At 35.6% G+C, this 24,663-nt stretch overlaps 1 protein-coding gene across 1 annotated transcript; it reads right to left on the reverse strand.

The window, feature by feature from the left end:
- Positions 1-11,514: 11,514 nt before the first annotated feature.
- Positions 11,515-19,759, reverse strand: LOC107949749 (probable acyl-activating enzyme 17, peroxisomal). Its single transcript, XM_041090113.1, has 14 exons — positions 19,272-19,759; positions 18,523-18,652; positions 18,141-18,406; positions 17,308-17,512; positions 16,490-16,530; positions 16,280-16,405; positions 15,470-15,543; positions 14,125-14,345; positions 13,629-13,723; positions 13,263-13,479; positions 13,023-13,148; positions 12,569-12,667; positions 11,906-12,118; positions 11,515-11,816 (listed from the first exon to the last, which is right to left on the reverse strand). The coding sequence occupies exons 1-14, from the start codon at positions 19,523-19,525 to the stop codon at positions 11,706-11,708; spliced, it is 2,178 nt and encodes a 725-aa protein (XP_040946047.1). The 5' UTR covers positions 19,526-19,759; the 3' UTR covers positions 11,515-11,705.
- Between the last annotated feature and the right edge of the window lie 4,904 nt (positions 19,760-24,663).

The raw sequence follows: 24,663 nt of genomic DNA on the forward strand, positions 1-24,663 counted from the left end.
CATATACTTCAAAGGGTCTAATTTTGAAATTAGCCAAGTCGTATGATAGAGTAAGTATTGCCTCAACCTCTTGGTCGTCCAAATCAGGGCGCAACACAATTTTTTGATAGGCGAATATCTCATCTCACAATCAGTGAATTTCTTGCTGAGATAGTAAATCGCCTTTTCCTTCTTTCCAGTCGCATCATGTTGACCCAGCACGCATCCCATGGAGTTGTTAAACACCGTTAAATACAAAATCAAAGGTCTATCTGGGCTGGGTGGTGACAGAACTGGAGTATTGGATAAGTATTGTTTTATCTTTTCAAAGGCTTTCTGGCATTCTTCATGCCAGACATCAGGATTATGTTTCTTCAAAAGGCGAAATATGGGATCACATTCTCGGTCAACTGCGAAATGAACCGAGTAATGTAATTCAGTCTTCCTAAGAAACCTCGATCTTCTTTCTGGGTACATGGTGGCGATAAATCTCGTATTGCCTTGACTTTGTCTGGATCAATCTCAATTCCCTTTTTGTTGACTACGAAGCCTAACAACTTTCCTGACCTGGCTCCAAAAGTGCATTTTGTTGGATTAAGCTTGAGCTGGAACCTCCTTAATCTTAAGAACAATTTTCTCAGGACCTGCACCTGTTCATCCTCTGTTCTGGATTTGGCAATCATATCATCAACATATACTTCAATTTCTTTGTGCATCATATCATGAAACAAGGCTACCATGGCTCTCTGATATGTTGCTCCCGTATTCTTTAATCCGAATGGCATCACCTTATAGCAAAATGTTCCCCACAAAGTAATGAATGTAGTCTTTCCTATATCTCCTGGATGCATCTTTATCTGATTATATCCTGAGAACCCATCCATAAAAGAAAATAGCAAAAATCCTGCCGTATTGTCCACCAGAGTATTAATATGTGGCAATGGGAAATTGTCCTTTGGACTTGCTTTGTTCAAATCCCTGTAATCCACGCACATTCGTACTTTTCCATCTTTTTTAGGGACTGGAACGATGTTGGCTACCCATTCAGAATATTTAACCTCCTGCAAAAACCCAGCATCAAACTGTTTCCTAACCTCCTCTTTTATTTTGAGCACAATATCAGGCCTCATTCTTCTGAGCTTCTGTTGAATTGGTTTGCAATCCTCTTTTATAGGTAGGCGATGCACTACAATGTCAGCACTCAATCCGGGCATATCCTGGTATGACCATGCGAAGACATCTTTGAATTCTTGGAGTAATTCAATGAGGTCTCGTCTTGTCTTTGTAGAAATCTCAGTTCCAATTTTCACCTCTTTTCCTTCTTCCAAGCTCACAATTTCTACTGATTCTTTGTGAGGTAGGATTTACTTTTCCTCTTGTTCTACCATCCTCAACAAGTCCAAAGATAAACCACTATCTTCGTCACCTTCAAAGTCATGCGGTCCATCTAAACACACGTTTCGTTCAAAAGGGCACTCTGAGCTTGTAGCGGCGTCATTCATGTCGTTGATACACAAGGACCTAATATGGTTACAAAAGAATGTATGAATTTATGTACGATTATGTGTGCAATGAAAGAATATATTTACTTGTATGGAAAGAATGAAAGAATATTTACTCGAAACAATTGCAAAGATGTATTTTATTAAATAATGATGTTTAAACATAAGCCTATTTCACAAAAGAGTTCTTGTTATTCTAGGCTAAAACAACAAGTTTGTTCTGAATATTACTCTGAGACATTTCTAAAGACTTTGGGTATTTCTTCCGCAGTCCAATTATCTGGAACATTCCTGGGCTCATAAGGACGAATGTCCAGCCAGCTCCTCTCTTCATTCACATGCTCATGAATGGCATTGATGTGCATATTTCCCAACGTCTCCTCGATGCTTTCCTCAACAGATTTCTTTCTCTCATGATGAATAACTTCTTCAGATACGAATGTTTTGGATATGTAGAGGATTATCATTGGCTCTCACTTAGCTTCCTCCCCATTTAAACGCGCCATTCTCCTTTCCTGCCTTTTTTCTATCTCCTTCCTTCTCTATCCTCTATCTGACTTGTATCCTAAGCCAAAGTGATCCTGCTTTTCTTTCAGTATTGGAACCTTAGTCCTCCCCTAAAGATATCTCCCTAGCCCTCTTCCGGGTAAAGCTCCTTTTTCTCACCAACAATTGTAAACCCATCTTTGTAGTTTTGGATAATTTTGGCACCAAAATTTTGCTCCCTTCAGGAACAAATGCAGCGTTTACAAACTCCAAAGATCAAAATGAGCATTCTATTGACTCGTCATTGGTCACCACGTATGGCGTCTCATTGGATACAGCTACTATTATATCCTCTTTAGCTTTTATTATCACTAGCCGACCATCTGACACTAACTTCAACATCTGATGTAATGATGACAGTACTGCCCCTGCCGAATGTATCCATGGTCTTCCTAATAAACAATTATAGGAAGGTTTGATGTCCATTATAATAAAATCTACCTCATAAACTGTTGGGCCAATCAATAGGGGTATCTCAATTCTTCCCATGACTTTCCTTTCTGTACCGTCAAACGACTTCACTACATTTTGACATGTTTTCATGTGTGAACTGTCTATGGGTAGCCTGTGAAGTGTGAATAATGGCAATACGTTCAAAGCTGATCCATTGTCAATCAGTATTCCTGGCAAAATATGCCCCTTGCATCGTGCAGTAATATGCAAAGCTTTGATAGATCTCATGCCTCAGGAGGTATTTCATCATCATTGAAAAATATGAAATTATCAGCACTGATATCATTGACCAACCGATCTAGTTTGCTGATAGAAATATCCTTGGACACATAAGTCTCATTTAACATCTTCATTAGTGCATTTCGATGTACTTTTGAATTCAAGAGTAAGGCTAGTACAGATATGCGAGCCGGTTGTTTATGCAACTTCTCGACGACATTATACTCACTATGCTTCAGAAATTTGAAGAATTCCACGGCTTCTTCCTCCTTCACTGGCTTAACTATTTTCCCTTTTTGCTCCCCTATTATGGCCCCTTTCATAGGTTCTGGTTTGGCACTCACATACTGGTCCTTTGTAGTCTCTTTTCCAGGGACAGTTGTATTGCACTCGTAGCTCCATGGAACCTTCCTACTGTCCTGGTAAGAAAAGGTTACAAGTTTCTTTATTATAATTCTTGGCATCACTGGCGTTCTCACTTCATCCTTATTTGGTCGCGAGATGATGGCCACAGGCTGTGCTACTCTTGGAACCTTCGAGGATTCGGATGTGCAAATACTCCCTTCCTCCCTAACTTCTTCATAAAATGTCATTTCTTTATTATCCATCAGGCTTTGAACCAGGGCTCTGAATTCAGTGCATTCATAGATTTCATTTCCCTCCTCGTGATGAAACTCACAGTAATTTTCCATCCTGTCGAAGCTTCTCTCTGAATTCGGAACAATCAATCCCCTTTTTACCATATTTCTCCAGACCCACCTCAAAGGAATTTTCACTTCTGCTATGTCTTCCTTGATTTTTCTACCCATGCTCTCACCTATCATGTTCACTCCGTTATGATTAGGTAACAGATTTTCTGTACTGGGCGAATCATCCAATTTAACCACACCCATGCTTATAAGTCTTTCCACTAGCTTCTTGAACGCCATACAATGTTCTATAGAATGCCCCTCAATTCCCGTGTGATAGTCGCACTGTGCATTTGCATCGTACCACTTGGGGTATGGAGGCTGTAGAGGTTTCAAGTAGAAAGGAAAAACCACGTGTGCATTGAATAGATTCTGATATAGCTCCCTATACGTCATTGGAATTGGCGTAAATTGAATCTTCTTTGTATTTTATCTTGTATCAAATCTCTGCTTTGATAATCCTTACTGGTTAAAAGCCACTTTTCTAGGCTGATTCACTGTAACTGTCTTCGAATATGAACTTGTATTGTTGACCTCGTTCTCTTTCTTCTTCGAGGTCGCCCTTCTGCTACTTTCTCCAGCATCTATTTTCCCTCTTCTGATAGCATTTTCTATCATCTCGCCATTCATAACTATGTCGGAAAAACTTTTAGTAGCACTTCCTAACATATGTGTAATAAATGGTGCCTTCAATGTGTTGACGAAAAGCATCGTCATCTCTCTTTCTAGAAGAGACGGCTGAACTTGTATGACAACCTCCCTCCATCTCTGCGTGTATTGCCTAAAGCTTTCGTCTGGTTTCTTTTCCATATTCTGCAGAGTGATCCTATCAGGTACCATGTCAGTCACATGGTTGTACTGCTTTATGAATGCCTGTACCAAATCTCTCCATGAATTAATCTGGGTACGGTTCAATCGATTGTACCACTTGGATGCTGCCCCTGTGAGGCTATCCTGGAAGCAATAAACCAAGAGTTGGTCATTATTGACATAACCGATCATTCGTCTGCAGAACATGGTAATATGAGCTTTGGGGCTACTGGTTCCATTATATTTCTCAAACCCTGGCATTTTGAATTTGTAAGGGAGTACTAAATCCGGAACTAGACTTAATTCTTTAGCATCCATCCTATAGTAGCCTTCTGCACATTCCATCGCTCTAAATTTCTCTTCCAGCCATTTGTACTTTTCCTCTAGCTGTTTTGGCAACTCATTTTCTCCTTTCTAGCTGTCTCATCGAAATCAAGAATAGCAGGATTAACAAAGTTGGCTCCGGGGTTAGAGCCTGATCCTGCCTGGAGATTCATTAGCGTTGTAGTGTCACCCAGAGGATTAATGGTAATAGAGGACCTACGCGGGTATATCTCAACTTGTTGGGGGGTAAAGTCCGGAGGATAGACAGGTCTCTCATTGTCTCCTTCTTCAATATTGAGCACAGAGCCTTTTCCTTTATCAGTTCTTTTGTTGAACCATTGAGTTAACTGAGCCATCATACTCCCTTAAGATTCCATTATTTTGTCTATCATCTTTTGCTGCTCATTCATTTGCTTTTGAAGCTGCTCCTGCATTTCCTTTTGGGATTGTTCTAGTCTTTCCATCATTTGATCCATATCCTTAGTTTTCGATCGAGTACCGTAGTGGTGTTTGGTAGGTAGGTTGGTTTCCAGATTAATTGATGAGTGATTTAAATTAATTAGAATTCCTTGATGTATTTCTTAATGCATATGAAACAATGCAATGCATGAAATGAATGCAGAAAGGCGTTAATTTTGATTCAATTCCATATAAGGAACTTTACTAGAAATTAAATTCATTTACATAAAGTGAATTACAAATAAGACTTTGCCCTAGTACCCAGAACTCTAATCTTTCTAAGTAGCAAAGCTAATTCTTGCCCCCGATCCGATTCTAATTCATACTCCACACTCAGGGTGTCAGCCTGTACTGCTAAAGTCTGTATATGATCAGCTACTTCTCAAATCTGGACCACAGCTTCCTCGATAAGATGATCTCTGCTTCTAACTTGACTCTGAAAGTGGTGAAGCTATTCATTATTACGACTCTCGTTTGCTTTCAAGTGCTTGATCTGGATCTCACAATTTTGCAGCTCCGTTTCTAGCTCTTCGATTCTTTTCTTCATTTCTTCAATCTTGCTCAAGCTAGCTTTCAACTCTTTTGCCAAATTTCGATTCCGATATTGACGGAGACATCCTTCCAACACAACCACCCTATTCTTTAGCTCGCCTTTTTCCTTTTGGCTTTCTGACAAACTCTTTTCTAAAACTTCGTTTCGTCTCTGTATCTCCTGAAATTTCTGTTTCCATCTATCAGCTTTGTCATTTTCTTCTCGGATTTCTGCTCGCCACTGTTCTGAAGTCTTTCCTAGTGCAACAGTTCTCATTGACAAACACATTTTTTATAATCCGTCTTCAGACTACCCAGCTCCTCCTCAGTCTTATTTTTCTCTTTCTTTAACTTCCAATTTTCAAGCTTCTGAACGTCTATATCCAATCTTAAGTTCGTCTTTTCTGCCTCCATTTGCTCTATCATTTTCTCTAAATTCGCATTTCTTCTCTTAAAATTTTGCCTTATAATTTCCAACTCAGAAGGAATGACTCACAAATGCTCTTCTATTGACTGGATGTCTTCCTGATTTAGCTTAGGTGTATTATCATTAATCCTTCTAGCCCACCATTCATGATACTCAGGAGTTGTCATTGGACCCACAGCTAGCCTCTTTATTCGGCGAGTCTATTTCTACGCACTAGACATCTCCTGAATCTTCTTTCTATAACCATCATCCTTGTACAAAAATTCACAATCAGCTATCTCTTGGGTCGCAGGTATAAATTGCCTTGACCTATATTACCTTAGTACCAATAATGGGGTATATCTAGTAGCTCCCCAAATACCCAGCAAAGGAACCCAATCAAAACTACCACACTTATACAAGATCTCATCTGGAAGTGACCAAGGAGCTCTCCATTCAATGTCCTCCTCTTGAAGATTTTGAAGAATTGCCATCCACTTCTTATTTGAAATGTCGTCTCTCCTCGGCGTGGTGACTATCTCCTTTAGTGGTGAATAATTTTTAGAGAAAACTCGATACGAAACTTTATCCACCTTCCAAAAGTGACTGTGAAACCATGCGAGTAGAAGCTGTGCACATCCAATAAATCTACTTTCGTCTGTCTTCCGACATGCACTCAATGACCTGAAAGTTTCTGCCAAAATTGATGGAATCGGTGTAACCTTCTTATCGAGCCGGTCGAATAAATCAGTGACTGCTTCATCCACATACCCCAAGGCTTTAGGGAAGACAACCAAGCCGTATATACTTAAAGCAAAAACATCTAACCTTTTCCTTACATCTGGGTGTGTAAGAATTTCATCTTTCAAGCTTCTCCAAGGAACGCATTTACTATCCCCCTTTTGTTTAATTCGTGCAACAACCCACTGCTCACTCATTCTTGTTACACTCATCAACTTCTTTGAAAAGGTTGGCATATTTACCGCTCTCGAATAGACCCTGTCCACTTGAAACTTTGAACATCAGAGTAAAGCCATATATTCCTCTATCGTAGGCACCAAATCGACCTTCCCAAACGTAAAGCAGCTGTAAGCAGGATTCCAGAACTGGACGAGGGCTTGAAACAAATGCTTGTCTACCTTTACATCAAGCAAATAAGGCAAATCCCCATAATTATTATAAAATAACTGTCTAACCTCATCACTCCACTGACCTCAGATTTCCTTCAATTCTTGCAAATTGTTTTGAGTTACACTGATATGCGTAAAGTCCCATAACTCCAATACATGCCCGTCAGCCAAACTATCACCCTTTTCTTGCTGCGTTGTTTCAGACCAAGTTCGGATAGCCGCATTGTCCTCCACTTTATCAAGAAACCCTATTTCCATAATAAGCCTTCTATCTAGCAACTTAATATGGACTGACGCCTTTTATGATGAAATGAAATGCCATGTCATGCAAATAAAACACCAAAAGTCAGTATCACATAGAAACATAAGATATAATCAAGAAATAGTAAAAATCCCTAATTGGATATCTACTAGGGTTTAGTATAGTTCTACCTAGGGTGGATTCCTAAGGTTCATTATATGAAGTTCGGCTTCTAGGGTAAAGGTACACGAACCAGCAGATTCCTCAATCCTCACCCATTATAGGCTCATATGGATCGAGTTCGGTTCAGGGGAATACATTTTCCTATGACCGCACGGAGATGAAAATCTCACGAAGACATAGGTACGGATGTATCCCGAAAACGGTCCACTACCCTGCACGGAGGTAAAAACTTCACGAAGGACTAGTTTCTCGCTCCCACTTAAAGGGTAAAATTATCCAGTATATGTAATGTACAATGCAAAATAATTTAAAGTACTTAAATCAATTAAGCATGAATGCAAGAGGATTTTTAAAGTGAATTTTATTTTTTTCGACTATAAGACAAAAAATTAATCAATTTTGTGGCTCGACTCTCTTAAAAAAAAGCCCCAGTGGAGTCGCCAAGCTGTCGAAACCTTTTTTTTTAAAAAAATAAAAATTTTAGGTTGTCGACTTTTAAAAAATAAAAATTGGGAGTCGCCACCAATCTTTTATTAAGGTGTGATTGGATCCCCTAAAAAGCGACTTTGGTCTATGAGTTTTAAAAAAATGGGTTCGGGAGTCAATTACGTACGAGGAAGGATTAGCACCCTCGTAATGCCCAAAATTGGTACCAAATTGATTAATTAATGTCTTGAAGTCGAGAGTTTGAAAATATATAATCCTTAGCAAAAAAAAACTTAAAAACGTTACGTATTAAGACCTTTATCATTTTAGAGAAGGAAAATGTCACACCCAGTGCGTTAGGGCACGGCATTCTAATTTCCCCAAAAATGAATTAGGCCAGAATACGTGCAATAAAAATTTAAAAGAATATCCATTTATTCAAGATTTAAGAAATCGCGGCCCAATACGTTAGGGCACAATTCCTTCAAAATCCCAAACTTGGAATATTTCCTTTATTATTTTTTAGCAAAAATCTTCATTTTGAGAAATCAATGCATCACATCCAATGCGTTAGGACACAACGTGTTGAATTCCCAATAATGAGTTCTTATTTTTTTGATTAAAGAGAAATGCTTGATTGTTAGATTTAACAAAGAAAATCGGAACCCAATACGTTAGGGCTCAATTTCCTTGAAAATCCTAAACACAAGCATTCGTTCAATTTTGAAAAGTTTGAAATCGAGTAAAAAAAATGATGTGATATTAGGTTGAATGCATGTATAAATGTCACAATAATAAATACAACAATAATTATAACAATGAGGTAATAACATGAAGTTTAAACAAACTAAATTAAGACAAAAGCAAAAATAACGAATGACATGTAAAATATCAAATAAATGAGCAAAATAAGTAAAATAAATGAAATTATGAAGAATTAGAGGCATGCAAATGAATTTTCATGTAAAACTTTGATTTATAAAATTTATAATGTATTTATGAAAACATAAAATATATTAATAATGTTAACATTATCAAAATTAAAAAATATATATGTATACATAAAAAACATTAGTTTAAAAAAATATAAATGCGCATAAAAAATATATATATATTTTGAAAAATAATTACAAAAATAAAAAAATAGAAATTACATTATTAAAATTAATTAGGAAAATAATAAAAAAAACTAAATTGAATAGCAATTGAAAAATTTTGGGGCAAATCCGCAAATAAATGAAACCCAAAGGACTAATTTGAACACGCGAATTACATAGAGGGGCTGGACGGGAAAATTTTCCCCTCTCCTCTAAAACGGCGTCGTTCATATTAGGGCTGACATGAAATTATAACTAAATTAAAGGGCAAATTTAAAAATAATCAAAAACTCAATTGCAAAAAACATTAAAAGGCAGAGGGGCTGAAATCGCAATTTATCCCTCCGCTAAAAAACACGCGGATCCTAGGCCGGGTCGGGTCGGAGTCGGGTCGGCCTCCCAAAACGACGTCGTTTTGGCATCTGGGGAGGCTTGGTGAAACGACGTCGTTTCACTAGGCTATTTAAGCCAAAAATCTATCCGAAAATTTCAGTTTCCATCCTTTTTTTAAAAAAACGCCTCTGAAAACTTCAAAAAAGCTCTCCCCCCTTCTGGTCGTCCGGTCAACGGCCGGTCACCGGCCACCGCGCCGGCCGCCGCACCGTCTGCGGTGGCCGGAAAAGGGGAAAAATTCCCCATTCAGCCTTTTAGACCCCCTATGCCCAAATCTGGGCTCAAATCCGTCGAAATAAAAGCAGAGACGCCTCAAAAACCCAAGAAACCTTTCGGTTTCCGACCGCCTTTCCTCGGAGACGGCTACCTCGAATGCTCACGGCGGTTTAGGCTCCAAACGCAGGTTGTTTCTTTCCTTTCCTTATATGTTTTAGTAAAATAAAAATATAAACGCAGAACACAACAAATCAAAGTAAACAAAAAAAATAATATAGACCTTTGAATTGATTCTCAGCTTTCAATATGTTGAACTCTCTGTTTGTGTAAGAATAATTGTTTTTTTATTTGATTTCCCCCTCTCTCTTACAATATTACCATGGCTATTTTATAGCCGTATGAAATAAATTTAAAGAGGAAGCAAATCTGTTTCTTGATTTGATTTACAAATCTTTTGATTAGCTTTCCATTTTCGTTTTTTCCTTGATGCGCAGGTGAAGATCCACGGAGATTCAGAGCTTGGCTTGTGGCGCTGTTGAAACCCTAGGGTTTCTGTTTGTAATTTGGGCCATCGTAGTTTGGGCCCTCGTTTGTTTTATTAATTGGGCCATATGGGCTTATCTGTAATGCGGGTCTTTTAGACCCGGGCAAAATCCGGCATGTACATTGACATGAACAAGACATGCAATAAGATTAACTGAAACTTTGTCAAATGTGTATTGTCCTTCATGGGTTTTAGTGAGAGATGGATTGATTTCATTATGTCGTGTTTTTCATCAATGAATTACCAAGTGTTGCTGAATGGATGGCAATCAAACTTTATCGCACTTTTAAAGAGTTTAAGATAAGGTGATCCTCTTCTTTATACTTGTTCATTTTGAGTCTCGATGTGTACTTCCTGGAATTATTGACAACAAAAGAAGAAAAGAAAGATACACTGTATTAGGGTAAGTATAGAAAGCATTCCTATCTCCCACTTCTTTGCAGACAATAGTTAAAATCTGTTTTCCATGTTCACTAAGAGGAATGTTGAAAGGTGAAAGAAGTGGTGGATAAGTATCGCCTAATGCAGGACAACAATTTAATATGACTGAGTGGTAATTATAATTATAATGTTTTTTAAGTAAGCTTATTTGAGTATAAAAAATATTATTTATATTAATTTAATGTCTTTAGTTTTTTAAGAAATTATTTTTTGCATGGTAAGGTGGTTGTATTGTGTTCCATGAAAATTTAGTTTTAATCTCAAAACTCCTTTATCTTTATTTCAGTTATAAAAAATAAACCAACAAATGAAAATTGAAAGATAAATTTGAGAATATAAAATTTAATTTTTTAAAGTTTGAATCATTACTTTCGAATTTAAATTAAATCATAAAAAGATATATATAAAATAATTTAATCACGATTATGGCACAAAAATATATAAATATAACTCAAGTACATGAATTATTAAGTTTACATAGTTTAATGAGCTCAAGAGATGACATGTCTTTTCCAGTCAAATTATTGGAAAATATAGAATTAAATACAATTAAGTTAGATTAGACTTTTATGAAAAATTTAATTTTTTTTAAATTTTCACATAATTGTAATTTTAAAAAATAAATTACAAACTTCTAAAAGAATTAAAATTTTATGATATTTTTTAGATTTTTTATAATTACCTTAGAAGAATAGTAAAAGTGGATAATTAAGCTATAATCCAAGGGCTATTTAACCTTTAAATTAATGCATCATATCACCATTTCGTTAAAAAATAGAAATTAATAAACAAGTGACTAAAATGTAATATTCCGACCATAATGTAATTTTTAATAGTTGAACAACTAAAATGTAACTTTAACTTTAGTTTAGTGACCATTTATGTAGTTTACCCAATAAAAAATATATTAAATAAATCAAAACAATTCAAAACCTAACAATATTTTCCATTGATAAAAATATCATACCAGTTTGAAGCTTTATGAACAAGAGTATACTTGTATGCTGAAATCTACCGATTAGTTTATTAAAATATTCAAAAAAAAAAAAACAAAAGTATGTAATAATTTAGTTTTACATTGATGCAGGTATCCAATGTATATATTACATTATGCATTTATAGTTTAGAATTATGGTCAACTTGAGCCAACTGCTGCCTCAAAACCCTTCTCATAACCTTATTAGTAGCTGTTCTTGGAAGAGATGGGAGGGCCACAACATGAGAAACCTACAAATTTACAATTTATCTTACTTTGGGAAGATCAATGGTGAATTATCTTTGCATTATTTTAATGCAAAAGAGAACAGCAAACTTACCTTGAACAATGGATTCAGATTCCTCTGAACCGCTAAATTAAAAGATATTCTCAATTTATTCAAGTCTGATGTTGAATTATCTGGATCCTTGAACACAACTGCAATTACCAAATGCTCGGGGCCACCGTCTGCTGGCGGCACCCCAATGGCGGCTGTCTCGAGTACACAGCTATCAACTGCATTGCAGATGCGTTCAATCTCAACTGAACTAACCTGCTCAATTAATCAGCAGTCATCAAGGTTACAAAGATTGGTAAGACATTCTTCTCTAAAAGGATAAAACCACAAAAACAAGAGCCAGTCGACAGTATGTGCACAAGTCTAGAATTTGGTGCATCAACTATCTTCACCCTAATGAAAATAAATATAGCTATGTTGCTGGTTTAATCGATACACTCTCTTAAGGGAGAGAATTCTTTGATTTGAACCAAGGGAGCCACATCTTTAGGCAACAAAGTCTTGAAGGATCTATAAATGCCCAAAGAAAACAATACCTTTGATGTAAAGGTATGTGACATGAAGATATTCCAAATCCCAGTCATTACAGTACAAGAGATTTAACAATGGAGTTGGTTACTTGGTCAAAATAAATAGCAATCTTTCTATAGTTGGAATGTTTAAACCTCAAACCACAGGTTATATTCCATAGCATCAAATAAATACCTTGATACCCCCTATGTTCATTGTATCATCAGCACGACCATGTGCTCGATAGTATCCCCTAGAGGTGCGCTCAAAGACATCCCCATGCCTTCGGAGAACCTGCAAAGGTAAATTCAGACACAGATTTTAATTGCAAGAGAATGTAACACAGTGGAGGCCAGTAAAATAGGGATAAATATTACTCCAACTCTTCATTGTCTCTATCCATACCCGAGATTTGTGTTTGACACTAAGCTCTGGGTCTAGGTAACACAAATTGGCTTTACCCTTTACATTTCAAAAATCCATTAATTAAGATAGATGCTATACAAGTATAATCAGCGCATTCTCACTGCAATGGGTTGAGCATTTTGAATCATTTTGCACCATTAAGACTTAGGACTACAGATTATATAGAAGATAATGCACCCAAAATAAAAATAAAAAAAGATGCCAAGAACCACAAGTTTCTCACCAATCCATTCCATGAAGGCATTTCCTTAAAGTAAACATCGTAGTGACTGGCATTTAGCAGTGTGCTTGAAGAACCAAACATAAGAGGACCAAGGGCCAGTTCCCCCATCCCTGGTGCATCCTCTGGCTGAAAATTAATCAAAGTTGAAGTAATTAGTTGCATTTAATTTTACATTTATAATTAAACATGTAGAATTCCCCATAGGTACTGAAAATTAACAAGGGTTGGATTGGAACTTACAATAGGATGGCCATCGTCACCAAGAATAAACAAACGGCAACCCATAACTGGAGTACTGAAAGCAGCTAATGATTGGGGCTGTAGAAATGATCCAGAAACAAAACCGCCACCAATTTCAGTGCCACCACAATATTCAATGACAGGCTTGTAGCAAGCTCTCCCCATCAACCATAGGTATTCGTCTACATTAGATGCTTCACCGGTGGAGCTGAAGCAACTGCCAATTTCAGAAAAACAGCAAAAAAGCAGGAAGAATTAATATTGGATTAAAATCCATAGCAAGTCAACTTCCTAATAAGAAAATATACTCACAAGTGATTTGACCATATGAAGAACAAACTAGGTTGAGTGTATAAGGCAACTTACCGGATGGAAGACCAATCATAGCCAGCTATGCAGTCTGTACTTTTCCAAGTGCGGACAATGCTAGGGATGACACCAAGCATTGTTACTTTTGCATCCTAGACAGGTTTAATTAAAATACGTAAATTCCCTGATTAATAAGATACAAAATTCTACAAAAGCACTCCCTTGGTGCTTCTTTTGTGTTTTTTTTTAATGTTCAACTAAAAGGAAAAGAAAAGAGATAATACATAGGCTATGACATCTTCATAATTAAATCATCTTCAGACAACTGGATACTGTTTCATCCCAGAACAAGTGTTGGCAAAAAAGGATGTGAAGCCAAAAAGGAGCCAATTACTTATTATGTTATTGAATGGTCTGACGAGATTGCACCAACTGGAGTTATATAAATATATATATATGTGAGTGTTTGTTCGTGTGTGTCAAGATTCTATAAGCTGATTATACGAGTCAAGGACAATCATACTTTAATGAAACAATTACAATAGATTACTACCTGTACAAACTTGGAAAAGCCGGAACTAAGGGGAGATCCATTGTATAATGCCATTGAAGCACCATTTAACAATGAAGCATATACTAACCAAGGACCCATCATCCATCCAAGGTTTGTTGGCCATGCAACAATATCACCCTTGCGGATGTCCATGTGGCACCATGCATCTGCAGCAGCTTTCAAAGGACTCCCATTGGTCCAAGGAATTGCCTTTGGCTCACCTACACAAGATATAAGCTCAATTAGCAAGTCAAATTCATTTTTTCTGACCTTCAGCCAGCTTTAAAATATGGAAAAGTGGAAAAAATTATGAATTAACTACTTAGTCCTATCCTACTGTTCTTTTGTTCAACAATTTCAACAGTAGGATGACACTAACAGTTGATTTAACTTTTTGTATCACTTCAAATCCAGTCTATCATAAAGGAACCAAACAAATCGAGGTTGATTTTCAACCATTCCTGAGAAGATTTTGATAACTTAATCTTCATTGGCTATACAGGAGAACTTGTTAATTTGTTTACAAAGGCACTAAATTGGAAATTGAGTTGATAATCTATGCAACAAGCTAGGCATGATCAACATCTATGCTCCAACTTGAGGGGGAGTGTGAAAAGCCGATACATAGCACATTTATAGGGCTTTGTAAATAACAAATTTGTAAAGATTTGGGGAGATTTTATTTTCTTTCCTTTATACACATAATAATACTTCTATAAATTTTGCCTTGTGGTGAATACGGAATACAGAATTCTCTCCTCTCTTCTCTACTTTTGAACACTTAAATGATCATTTTAGTTTTCTTTCTTGATTTTTGACTCTACTTTTGATAATCAATTGGCTCGGGATGTTGAAACTAAAGTGCCGGATATACTAATGTGATGTAGATAAACAAAAATACCATGCTTGATAATTACTCAGAAGACATAATGGTAAGTCTTTCCCTTATTATCTTCTCTCCTACCACCAAATGTATGAAATTGGTCTCTTGAATTTTATTGGTATATTCCAACATATATAATAATAACCAAGTGAGATTGGTTGATCGAATATCGAGCAAACACAAAAGTTACCATTAATTTACATTTAGGACACTGCTCCAAACATAACTGCACCAAAATTGTTTTTCATGCCACAACCTATATGGAAGTTTGCTATGACAAACATTTAATGTCAATATGCTAAAATGAAAATTAGGCTGTTTTTATTTATTTTTAACTAAATTAAGCTTATTTCATTCGGGACTTAAAAACTCCACTATCACCATGATTTTAGGCCACCCTTACCTATTAAATGACATTTTGTTTGTAAGGAATTAAAAGAAATAAGAAGCTTTTGAAGTTACCTGTAGTTCCAGATGAGAAAAGGATATTTGTAAATGCCTCTATTGGTTGTTCTACTGCTTTAAAAACATCTCCCCTGCAATTTGAGATTAAAAAAAAAAAGACCCGGGCAGATACAGCTTAAAGTCTTGCAGAAATTTTACATGCAATCAAATAAAGAAATTGATAATCAAGTGATTTTATGATAAATACAACTAAATGTTAGATATTACAATAATATCAACCACCTAATAGACCAATATGAAAACAGGGCCAGATTTTGGTTAATTTGGGTCTACTTTATCTCAGTAAATGCCAATTTTTATAATATATAAATTTGTCTTTTCCTACGGCATTATTTTGAGAGGCCATAATTTGCAAATCTTTAGAATATGGAGTAAGCTACTAGAGAGAGTTGATCTCACTCCAACAGATTGCTTTAGTATTATCAACATCCTAACATGCCCATTGGTCCTGAAGATTGCTACCAAGGTACATTGCATAACCACCCCAAGCCCAACTAACTTTTCATTCATCCCAGGTAAGAATCTTCTACAACACGTAACCATTTTAAGTAAATGCCCTTGAAACATCCACCATCATTAAAGTAGCATGTCTTGGTTATTTAAATTTAAAAAACAACATATCAATTCTGCAATAGAGAAAATGAACGATATCTCATGGAAATCAATCAGATATGGCCTCAAAGAAAACTATACAAACTTTCATATATTCTCTTCAAGAAAAATGGTGGAACAGTATGGAGAATGACAACAGATGACCATAGGTAACAAAGATAACAGTAGATTAGCCAGAAGAACTAGAGTTCTCACTTGAACTTTTTAACTCTTTCCAGAAATTCAGGCCATGAAATATCGCCGTCGCGCAACTTGATGTTGAAACTAGAGCTTTTGGCTGGTAAAACGATGGCCATAGGTGCCTGAGCTTCCACAACTCTACTGCAGAATGGAAGCTACGTTGTGAGATAACTTCCATTAGAAATAAGAAATATAAATATAAAGGAACACACCACCTTAAAGCACCTGTATAAAGGTAAGCTTTTCTCACCGCGAATAATAAGATCCTGAGATAAAACAACAAAAGAACTAAACTGAGAAGAGCAAGTAAATGTACTTGAGTGAAGATCTGGAAAGACTAAAAAACCAACAAAAACCTAAGGACCAAGTCAGAGATAAAAGAGTTACTAAAGGAAAGACCAAAAAATAATAATATCAAATAAGGATCCTGAAAAGTGTTCTAGATATAACAGTAGTAATGATACGCATACAAGATGAATTATCAAGAGAAAAGACAAAAAGCAAAATGAAGGTAAAAAGGAATTGCTAACAAATATACTTGAGCAGGATGGTCTGACTTCCCACTACCCAATTCAAAAAATTTCATACTCGGTCAAAGATCACTGCTTCGAATTTGCTTAGAATTTGAGCTCCTAGTCACATAAGTACCATCAATGAGGTGCCACCAACATGCATGCCTGTACAGAAAAAGCTAGCACCTAACTGTTGTTGATGCAATGTCTAACTAGATCAATGAATGTGGAACATTTCATCAGAAAAATGAACAAACTATGGTGAAGGATTATGAAGTCAAGCAAGGAGGCATTGTTCTTAATGCTATTTATTATCTGAAAGGTAAGCTTCTATGAAAAAATCACCAACTTTCCCTTCTAATAAAAGAGCATATATAAGGCCATACATTGCATGGACTAATTCAAAGTAACAAATGCCATGTAAGCACAATAACAACATGAAATCCAAAAACACAAGTTGCAAATATTCAAAAGAGATTGAAATACAAGAAACAAATGTTCTATAATCTGCTGAAAGGAAAAAAGGAAAACCTGAGTAAATATGGCCTTTGCTTTTGATATTTTAAGCCTTGTTGATATTTCAAGTGGAGCAAAACTATCGGCAATCGATACAACTACATAGCCAGCTAGAATAATTGCGAGGTAGATAACCACAGAGTAGACATTCATTGGCATATCAATTGCAATTGCAGATCCTCTGTTCAAACCCAGAGCATTGAGTGCATGTGCAACTAACCTACAAATTTAAAACAACAAAGGACTGCAAGTTAATATGATAGCAAAGTTAATAGAAGTATTAACAACAAGAATTTTCATTACAACATCAAAGCTCTTCATTTATCAAATTCAAAATATCTAAGTTCATATGCGACTATTCCCACGGATGCTAGTAAGTAGAATCACCCAACAAAATTAAAGTATAAAAATTTAAAATATTATCTGTTTCTGGCATACTTCAACATATATATTCAAAATCACAAGCTCTAAAGTGCACAATGTATATAAAAATCATTGAATTCATTCGATCAGCAAACTAGTCAGGCTAAAAATCCTTAAAAACTACAAGACAACTCTAAGAAAAAAAATTGATGCTACAGCATAGAAACAGAATTACAAGAATGCTAATGTTTGCTCTTATTTCGGCTTATATGGAAGCAATAAAAGACATTACTACTCAATACCATTTCCATTTGAGCTTGCTAATCTCAAGCTATACTTTTTAAACTTCAATAGTGAATGCAAGTATCTAGTTAAACAATTTAGAAACTTACGTCTAAAATTCATTTTTACACAAACAAACAAAAATAGAAAAATAGAAGCAAATATGAACAAACACTATATCTATAAGATGAAGAGCACCATACCAAACCTCTGTCTGCAATTCCTTAAGTGTCATGCTTTTCACAGGAAGATCATCATCTCCCTCATCACGCCATCTTATTACTATATCATCCAAACTTCTCTTACTATTAACATTCAAGCAATTCTTTGCAGGGTTCACAAAAGCTCCAGGAAGCCATTTACCACCTGGATTTAATGTGAGGCTTTCTTCAGATGGACTCCGTAAGATACAATTAGGAGGGACAGAGAAATCTATGCACATTTCATCAAGTACAGTTTTCCAATAAACCTGGCATATCAAAATATAGGAGAAAATATTTGTTTAATAATAACCCAAAATTCAAAATCATCAAATACCATAACGTTTTTCAAAGAAATGTGAACTTGAAACCATAACAGCCATACCTCAGGGTTTGAGACCGAAAATTCCTGAAGATGAGAGAAACTTGATATAGGGTCCCTGTATTTCGAGCCTAAGAATTCTTTTCCATGTCTCTCCAGCAGACGGCCAATATTTGTAAACAATGCACTCTCCCTATCCATCCATGAATTGACATAATAAAACACAATACCAGTATTAATACATCAATGTTGCTCAAATGACAGTTCTTCCTAAATTAGGGTTATCCCTCTTGATTCAACTAAGTGAAAAGCGGAAATATTATTTAAACCAGCTGCATCATCTAGTTGAAGCTATTCTAGGCTAGCCATTAGAGGAAAACGAATCAATTAACTAAAACAGATTAATGTTCAATTCTTTTCTTTACTTCATTCTATCCAAGAAATACAATTTTCAATCACTCATTCAGTTCAGTTGGCAACTATAAAAGAAATTGAATCTTTTTTGTTAAACCCAATCAAATCTGAGCTTCTTCACTGTTGGTATACTAAAATTAAACTGAATTATCAGTAAAAAGAGTAGCTCTTAATTTTGATGATTGCCAGAATGAACAAAATAACTGTCTACTTGAGATTTTTTCACTTCCTTTTAGCAATTTCTTCACTTTCAGCTATAAAGTACAAAAAAGAAAAATTCTGGCAGAGTTATAAAGTACAATTTTAACCAATTACTTAGATTACTTTAAAAAAGGCAATAACTTGAAGTTCAAAGTACACTAATAACTAACAGAGAAAAAAAAAGAGGGAATCCTTACGGGTCGGGAATCCAAGCGGGGGGGTCGGGTCCGAAGTCTTTGTAACAACCGTAGTACAAGGTTCGATGGAGAGAGAAAGGAAGATTAGGGGTAAGTACATGTTTGGAAATTCGGTTCCAAGTCTCCGGCGTAGCAGATCCGTAATTATGAACGATCTCCGTCACCTTCTTGTGAATTTCTTGTGCAAGTTCAGACGAAATCCCCAACGCTTCCACATCTTTAACGGTGACCGAATCCAAAAATCTGTACACCATTTTTTTTTCGGTTTTTATTTTTATTTGAACTCGGAAGTAAAACAGATGAGTGAGATTTCAGTGAAGAAAACTGATAATGCCTTTGGAAGTTTTTCTTACGTATACTCCTAAAACAATGTCACTTCCTCAAGTTTTTATTTTGGATTTGGCCAAATTTATAGTGACCCAACGGATTTAATCTTCTTCCAGTGTGACGGCTGAAACTGCTTATGTGTTGGACCACGCACCAAGTCCATTGAATCATTCGAAAATTGAGGGAATTTAGATAAAAGTACGAAATTTTAAAAATAAATTTGGATAAAATTTATGACCCGTTTTTTTATATGGGTCGACCTTGAAAAAAGAATTTTTACCTGAATTCAGCCTGACCCGATCTCAATACATTATAAAAAATATTATATTAATTATATATGTTAAATAATAATTATATATATTAAATCAATAATCTAATAATTATTAAATTCATTACTCACAATCTAAAAAAAACTTATCCAACTAAATAATCCAACCCAAAATATAAAATTTAAAAAATTATATTTAATACAATAAAATATTTATTATATTTATTTGTGTTTTTTAATATAATAAAATATTTATTATATTTATAGTAGTGTTTTTAATATAAATACTTTTTAATGTGTTAGAAAATTTTCATTTTAGCGTTTTTCAGTACATTTAGTATATTATACATTTTAAAAATTTTACTTTTAAATAAAAACTAATCTAAAAAAATTAAATATGGGTGGGTCGAGTCGAGCTCGGGCTTACCTTTCTTAAATTGGGATGGGCTTGGGCAAAAAATAAGCCCATTTTTCGGGTCGGGCCTGGCCTGAGCTTGGAAATTAGTCTAGATACCTTGTATGGACTCGACTTAGCCCGACTTGACCCATGAGCACCTCTAGTCATGGGGCTAGAACTTTAGTCTTGTAAGCCACGCGGCCTTAGACAGAATCTTAGTTTCAAATCTGCCTAAGTCAGTCTAACTCTCGAAAGATGATATTTCACAAAGTTAATTCTCAAACGCCCCGAAATAAAGCGAAAGCAAACTAAAAGCAAAGAAGCAATGAAAGAATTGAAAAGCCAGAAGAAAGTAATGCACACAATGTGTTTGAGAGAATGCTCTCAAATATATTTAATAACTCTAAATGAAATGATTACAAATAAGAAGGAAGAGATTTATTTATAATTGAGCTTCCCAAATCCAATGGTATAGTTTAAATTACATATTGAAATCAAAGCTTATCTACAAGATGATAGTCTTAAGGGATTTAAACTGATACGAGTCACAAAGGCCCAACTCAAGCTCAAGAACGTGGTGGGCTCAAATTACCACAAGGCCCAATAACGAGGTCAAGGGCCAGGAAAATGCGTATGAAACTAAATGGAACCGTTCAAGACTTTATTAGCAAGGCCTTAGATGCGTATACAAAGGAAAAAGAAAATCAAGATTCACTTTCTTGTTTTCAAGAAAATCAAGAAACTGAATCTTAGTCCAATTTTGCTGTTTTGAGCGATTTCAAGAATCAAGAAAATCAAGATTTCAAATCTTGGTCCAAGAAACTGAATCTTGCAGGTAACGCGCATTGGATCTCAGTTACGAGCATAAACGAACCAATTTTGGGAGAGAATGGATTATGAGCCTAAGTTCTTGAAGATACGACCGAATAAGATATTCCAAGCCCAACCAAGAAGTTTAAATTAGACTTAGTTGAAAATCAGGCCAAATTGTCAAAGTGGCCCAATTTGTAAAATTTTAATTATTTAAATACTTAGTTTTAATTTATAGACTTTATGAATAAATTTCTATGTAAGAATTCAGTCCAAGAGGCCCATTTAAAGGCCTTGGACGAAATTCGCCTTTAAAGCCAACAATTAGGGTTTTTTTTTAGTTTTCTTAGTAGGGTTAGGAAAGTAGTTAGAAGGCCTATATATATGGCTTGGCCGGCCACCCTTAAGAAATCATTGAATTCAGATTTTTTTTGTTGAGTGAAAATTTTCTTTGAGTTTCTCCAAGAATTCTCTCTTGAGTTTTCTTTAGAAGTAATTTAACAATCTTTTTGATTGTGGGAGCCATCTTCAACCTTCTTCTTGCCGTGTTTTTACATTGGAGGGTAGATTAGAGCTGTTTGAAGGGAGTTGTGAAATCTTTCTTGATTTCAAGGCTTCTTAGGACTTTCTTTATCTTTCTTGCTGATTGTTCTTCTTTAATTATTTTTTTGTTTGTGCCGAATTATTGATTAACTTGGTTTAATTGTTCTTGTTGCGTTTTCAGCCATTCCAAGCTTCAAGAATCTGTTTTGCAACATTCTTTGGCATCAAGAAACGTCCTTTATTCATAGTTTTCAATCTTGCTTGCCGCCCAAGTATCTACTTCTACTTCAATTTGGTTTTCTTGGTATTTTGAGTTTAATTTTCTGTTTTGTGTTTTTCTTGTCAGATTCAGCTTTGGAGTCTTTCTGAAATTAAATTTTGTTTTCTTTGCTTCCAAGAAACTCTATTAATACATGTTTTGACTCTTGGCTGATTCTTTCTCATTTTGGGGTGTTTCTTCATATATCTTTTGCTACTAAGGTTATTTTTCTGTTTTCGTTTCAGCCCCAAGTGTCTATAGTTTTCGTAGGAATTTCTCGTGACTTGACAAGCTCGATCTTGGTCCGCATGCAACCCTCTATCATAAACACTATACAATCTTATCCCTTGATATTACAAAATATTCACCATGGTAACTCTAGTTTTACTATAGTGTTTCACTAGGTCACCAAGGCTTCAAGTAGATGAGTTTCTCTATATATTCTACGAATCAAGCCAGTTTAAGTGAGTCAAATGAGCCTCATTTAATCAGTTGACCTCCATGGGACGTTTTGTGTGAATTTATCGTAAGCTTCGATTCGTGGCCCGTGACATTTTCCTCCACTCATCTCGCAATGCCCTTGTTGTGTCCTCAAAATGACACTAGTCTAACTCGTCTCGGAACTGTTATGATGCCTTCGCTAATTCCCAACCATTCTCTCTGTTAAGTAGTTTCGCCCCTCGAAACATTTGCCTCGACTTATGTCTTTGTTTTCGTCTAACTCAAATTGTTTCTCTCTTTTGTACCTCTCATTCGCAAGAACCCACTGCTCTTACTTACCCCATTGTGACTTTCCTCAATCAAGATCTCTTTGATCCACACAAAAAGATTTTGGCACACCCGCATTGAACATTATGTTAACCTTGAGTATTGCCGCTAATTTTAGACTGTAAGCCCATCGGCTTTCCTACTTCAGAACTTTGAAAGGGTCCTATGTCTTTGCCAAGTCAATGGTAAGTCATAATGAAAAACACTAGGAAAGTGTTTGAGATATACCTTGGTCATAACATTTACTCATTTTACTCTTAAGTTTGCATCACCACTTTTCCTACAAAGTTCGATGCACAACCCACTTCTCTCATAGGTGGTAGCCCCATTGATAACTCAACAAGCTTCATATCGATTTTTTACCCCTTTAATATTTCCAAAAAGGTCTCCTTAACACTCTGATCTACCAACTCAACGTTCTTACCACAATAAACATCCTCAACTAGCTAGATTGTCGACAATACCTTTTTCCACCTTTCTCACTACAAGTCACCAGCACAACCCATTGTCGTTGACAAATGTCTAAGATACATATCTAATCATCAAAGAGAACCAAAAAAACATTAATATTTTCAAGGAAATTCAAGCCAAGAATAAAGTCGTAATCATTTAAATGAATTACCTCGAAGTCTTCCTTGTTTTTCCACTAACCGACCTATAGCTCAACTTCTTGTGTTACTCCTACAGTTGGAACCTATTTAGAATTAATAGTCTTAATCTTCTTAGTCGATTTGCTAACTGAGAGACTAAGTTTACTCGCAAATTTTTTCGACATGAACAAGTTTGATGCCTCCGTATCAACAAGATCATTCATTCTTTGACTTGCGATGTTGATGTCCACAAATATCAATCATTTATGCTTGTGACCTCTCTTCACTTTTGCAGAATTGAGTATCAATGAACCAAGCCTTAATACCCTTTCCTCATCAAGCTTTATTTCATATTCTTTACTGATCGTAGACAGCTTAGATTGCTCTAGACAGTCTCCCATCCTATGTGAGCCGCAACATAAGAAGCACTTCACTGGCTCTTCTAGTTTGTTGTTGGACTTCAAGTTCCCATTATATGGTTTCTCATTACCACAAATTCCACCATTAGCATTTTTAACCTATCCTTTTTCATCTCTCCCACCATTGCCCTCCTCATTGGTTTTGGAAGACTCAAACTTGTCTTTCCTAGAAACAAGCTCAATTAAGGACTTTGTTATAGGCTTTTAATTTTGACCTTCGACGTTGCATGCTTCATTAGGAACTCTACCATGTAGCATTAGTTTATTGTACTCCTTTACATACTCTCTAATTGTGCCTTGTTGAATAAGTTGGTGCAACTTAGCCCGAGCCTCATTCTTAGCATACTCTGGGTATAATTGCCCCTTGAATTCGGTCTGAAACTCCTTTTAAGTTCCAATTGTGACCCACCTCGTTTCTCATCTGTGGATATATGACACCACCATAAAAGAGCGACATTTGTAAAATACATAGCAGTAGTATTTACCTTAGTAGCATTTGTAACAACTTAATTTTCAATGGTACTAGAAAATGGGAGTTCAGAACCCTATTTCCGTAAATTGGGTCTGTAAATATTAAATATGTATATTTACGAAGTTGGTATAAAAAATAATGTTTGGCCCATAAATTTTGTCGACTAAATAGTTAATTTAGGTGTAAGGACTAAATCGTAAAAGTTCAATCCTTATAGGTTTTTAATTGGCCAAAGACTTAGGGACTTAAATTGTAATTAGCCAAAGGTCCAAAAGGGTAATTAATCCATTTTGTAATAGGAAATAGTGAAAGATGATGGAAGATTCTACTAATTCCTAATTAATGGTTAATTAAGCTAGTTAAAACATAATTAGCTTAATTAAACTAAGTTAATTAACTTTTAAAAATGGTATAAAAGAAGAATTAGTAGAGTTTTGTCATTACTTTCTTCTTCCTTATCGTCCAAAGTTGAAAAACCTAAGGAAAAACCATTTTTGAAGCTCAAAGCATTCGAACCCTTGATTGATCAAGAATTGGAT

The sequence above is a fragment of the Gossypium hirsutum genome, chromosome D03 (assembly GCF_007990345.1).
Source record: "Gossypium hirsutum isolate 1008001.06 chromosome D03, Gossypium_hirsutum_v2.1, whole genome shotgun sequence".
Lineage (NCBI taxonomy): Eukaryota > Viridiplantae > Streptophyta > Magnoliopsida > Malvales > Malvaceae > Gossypium > Gossypium hirsutum.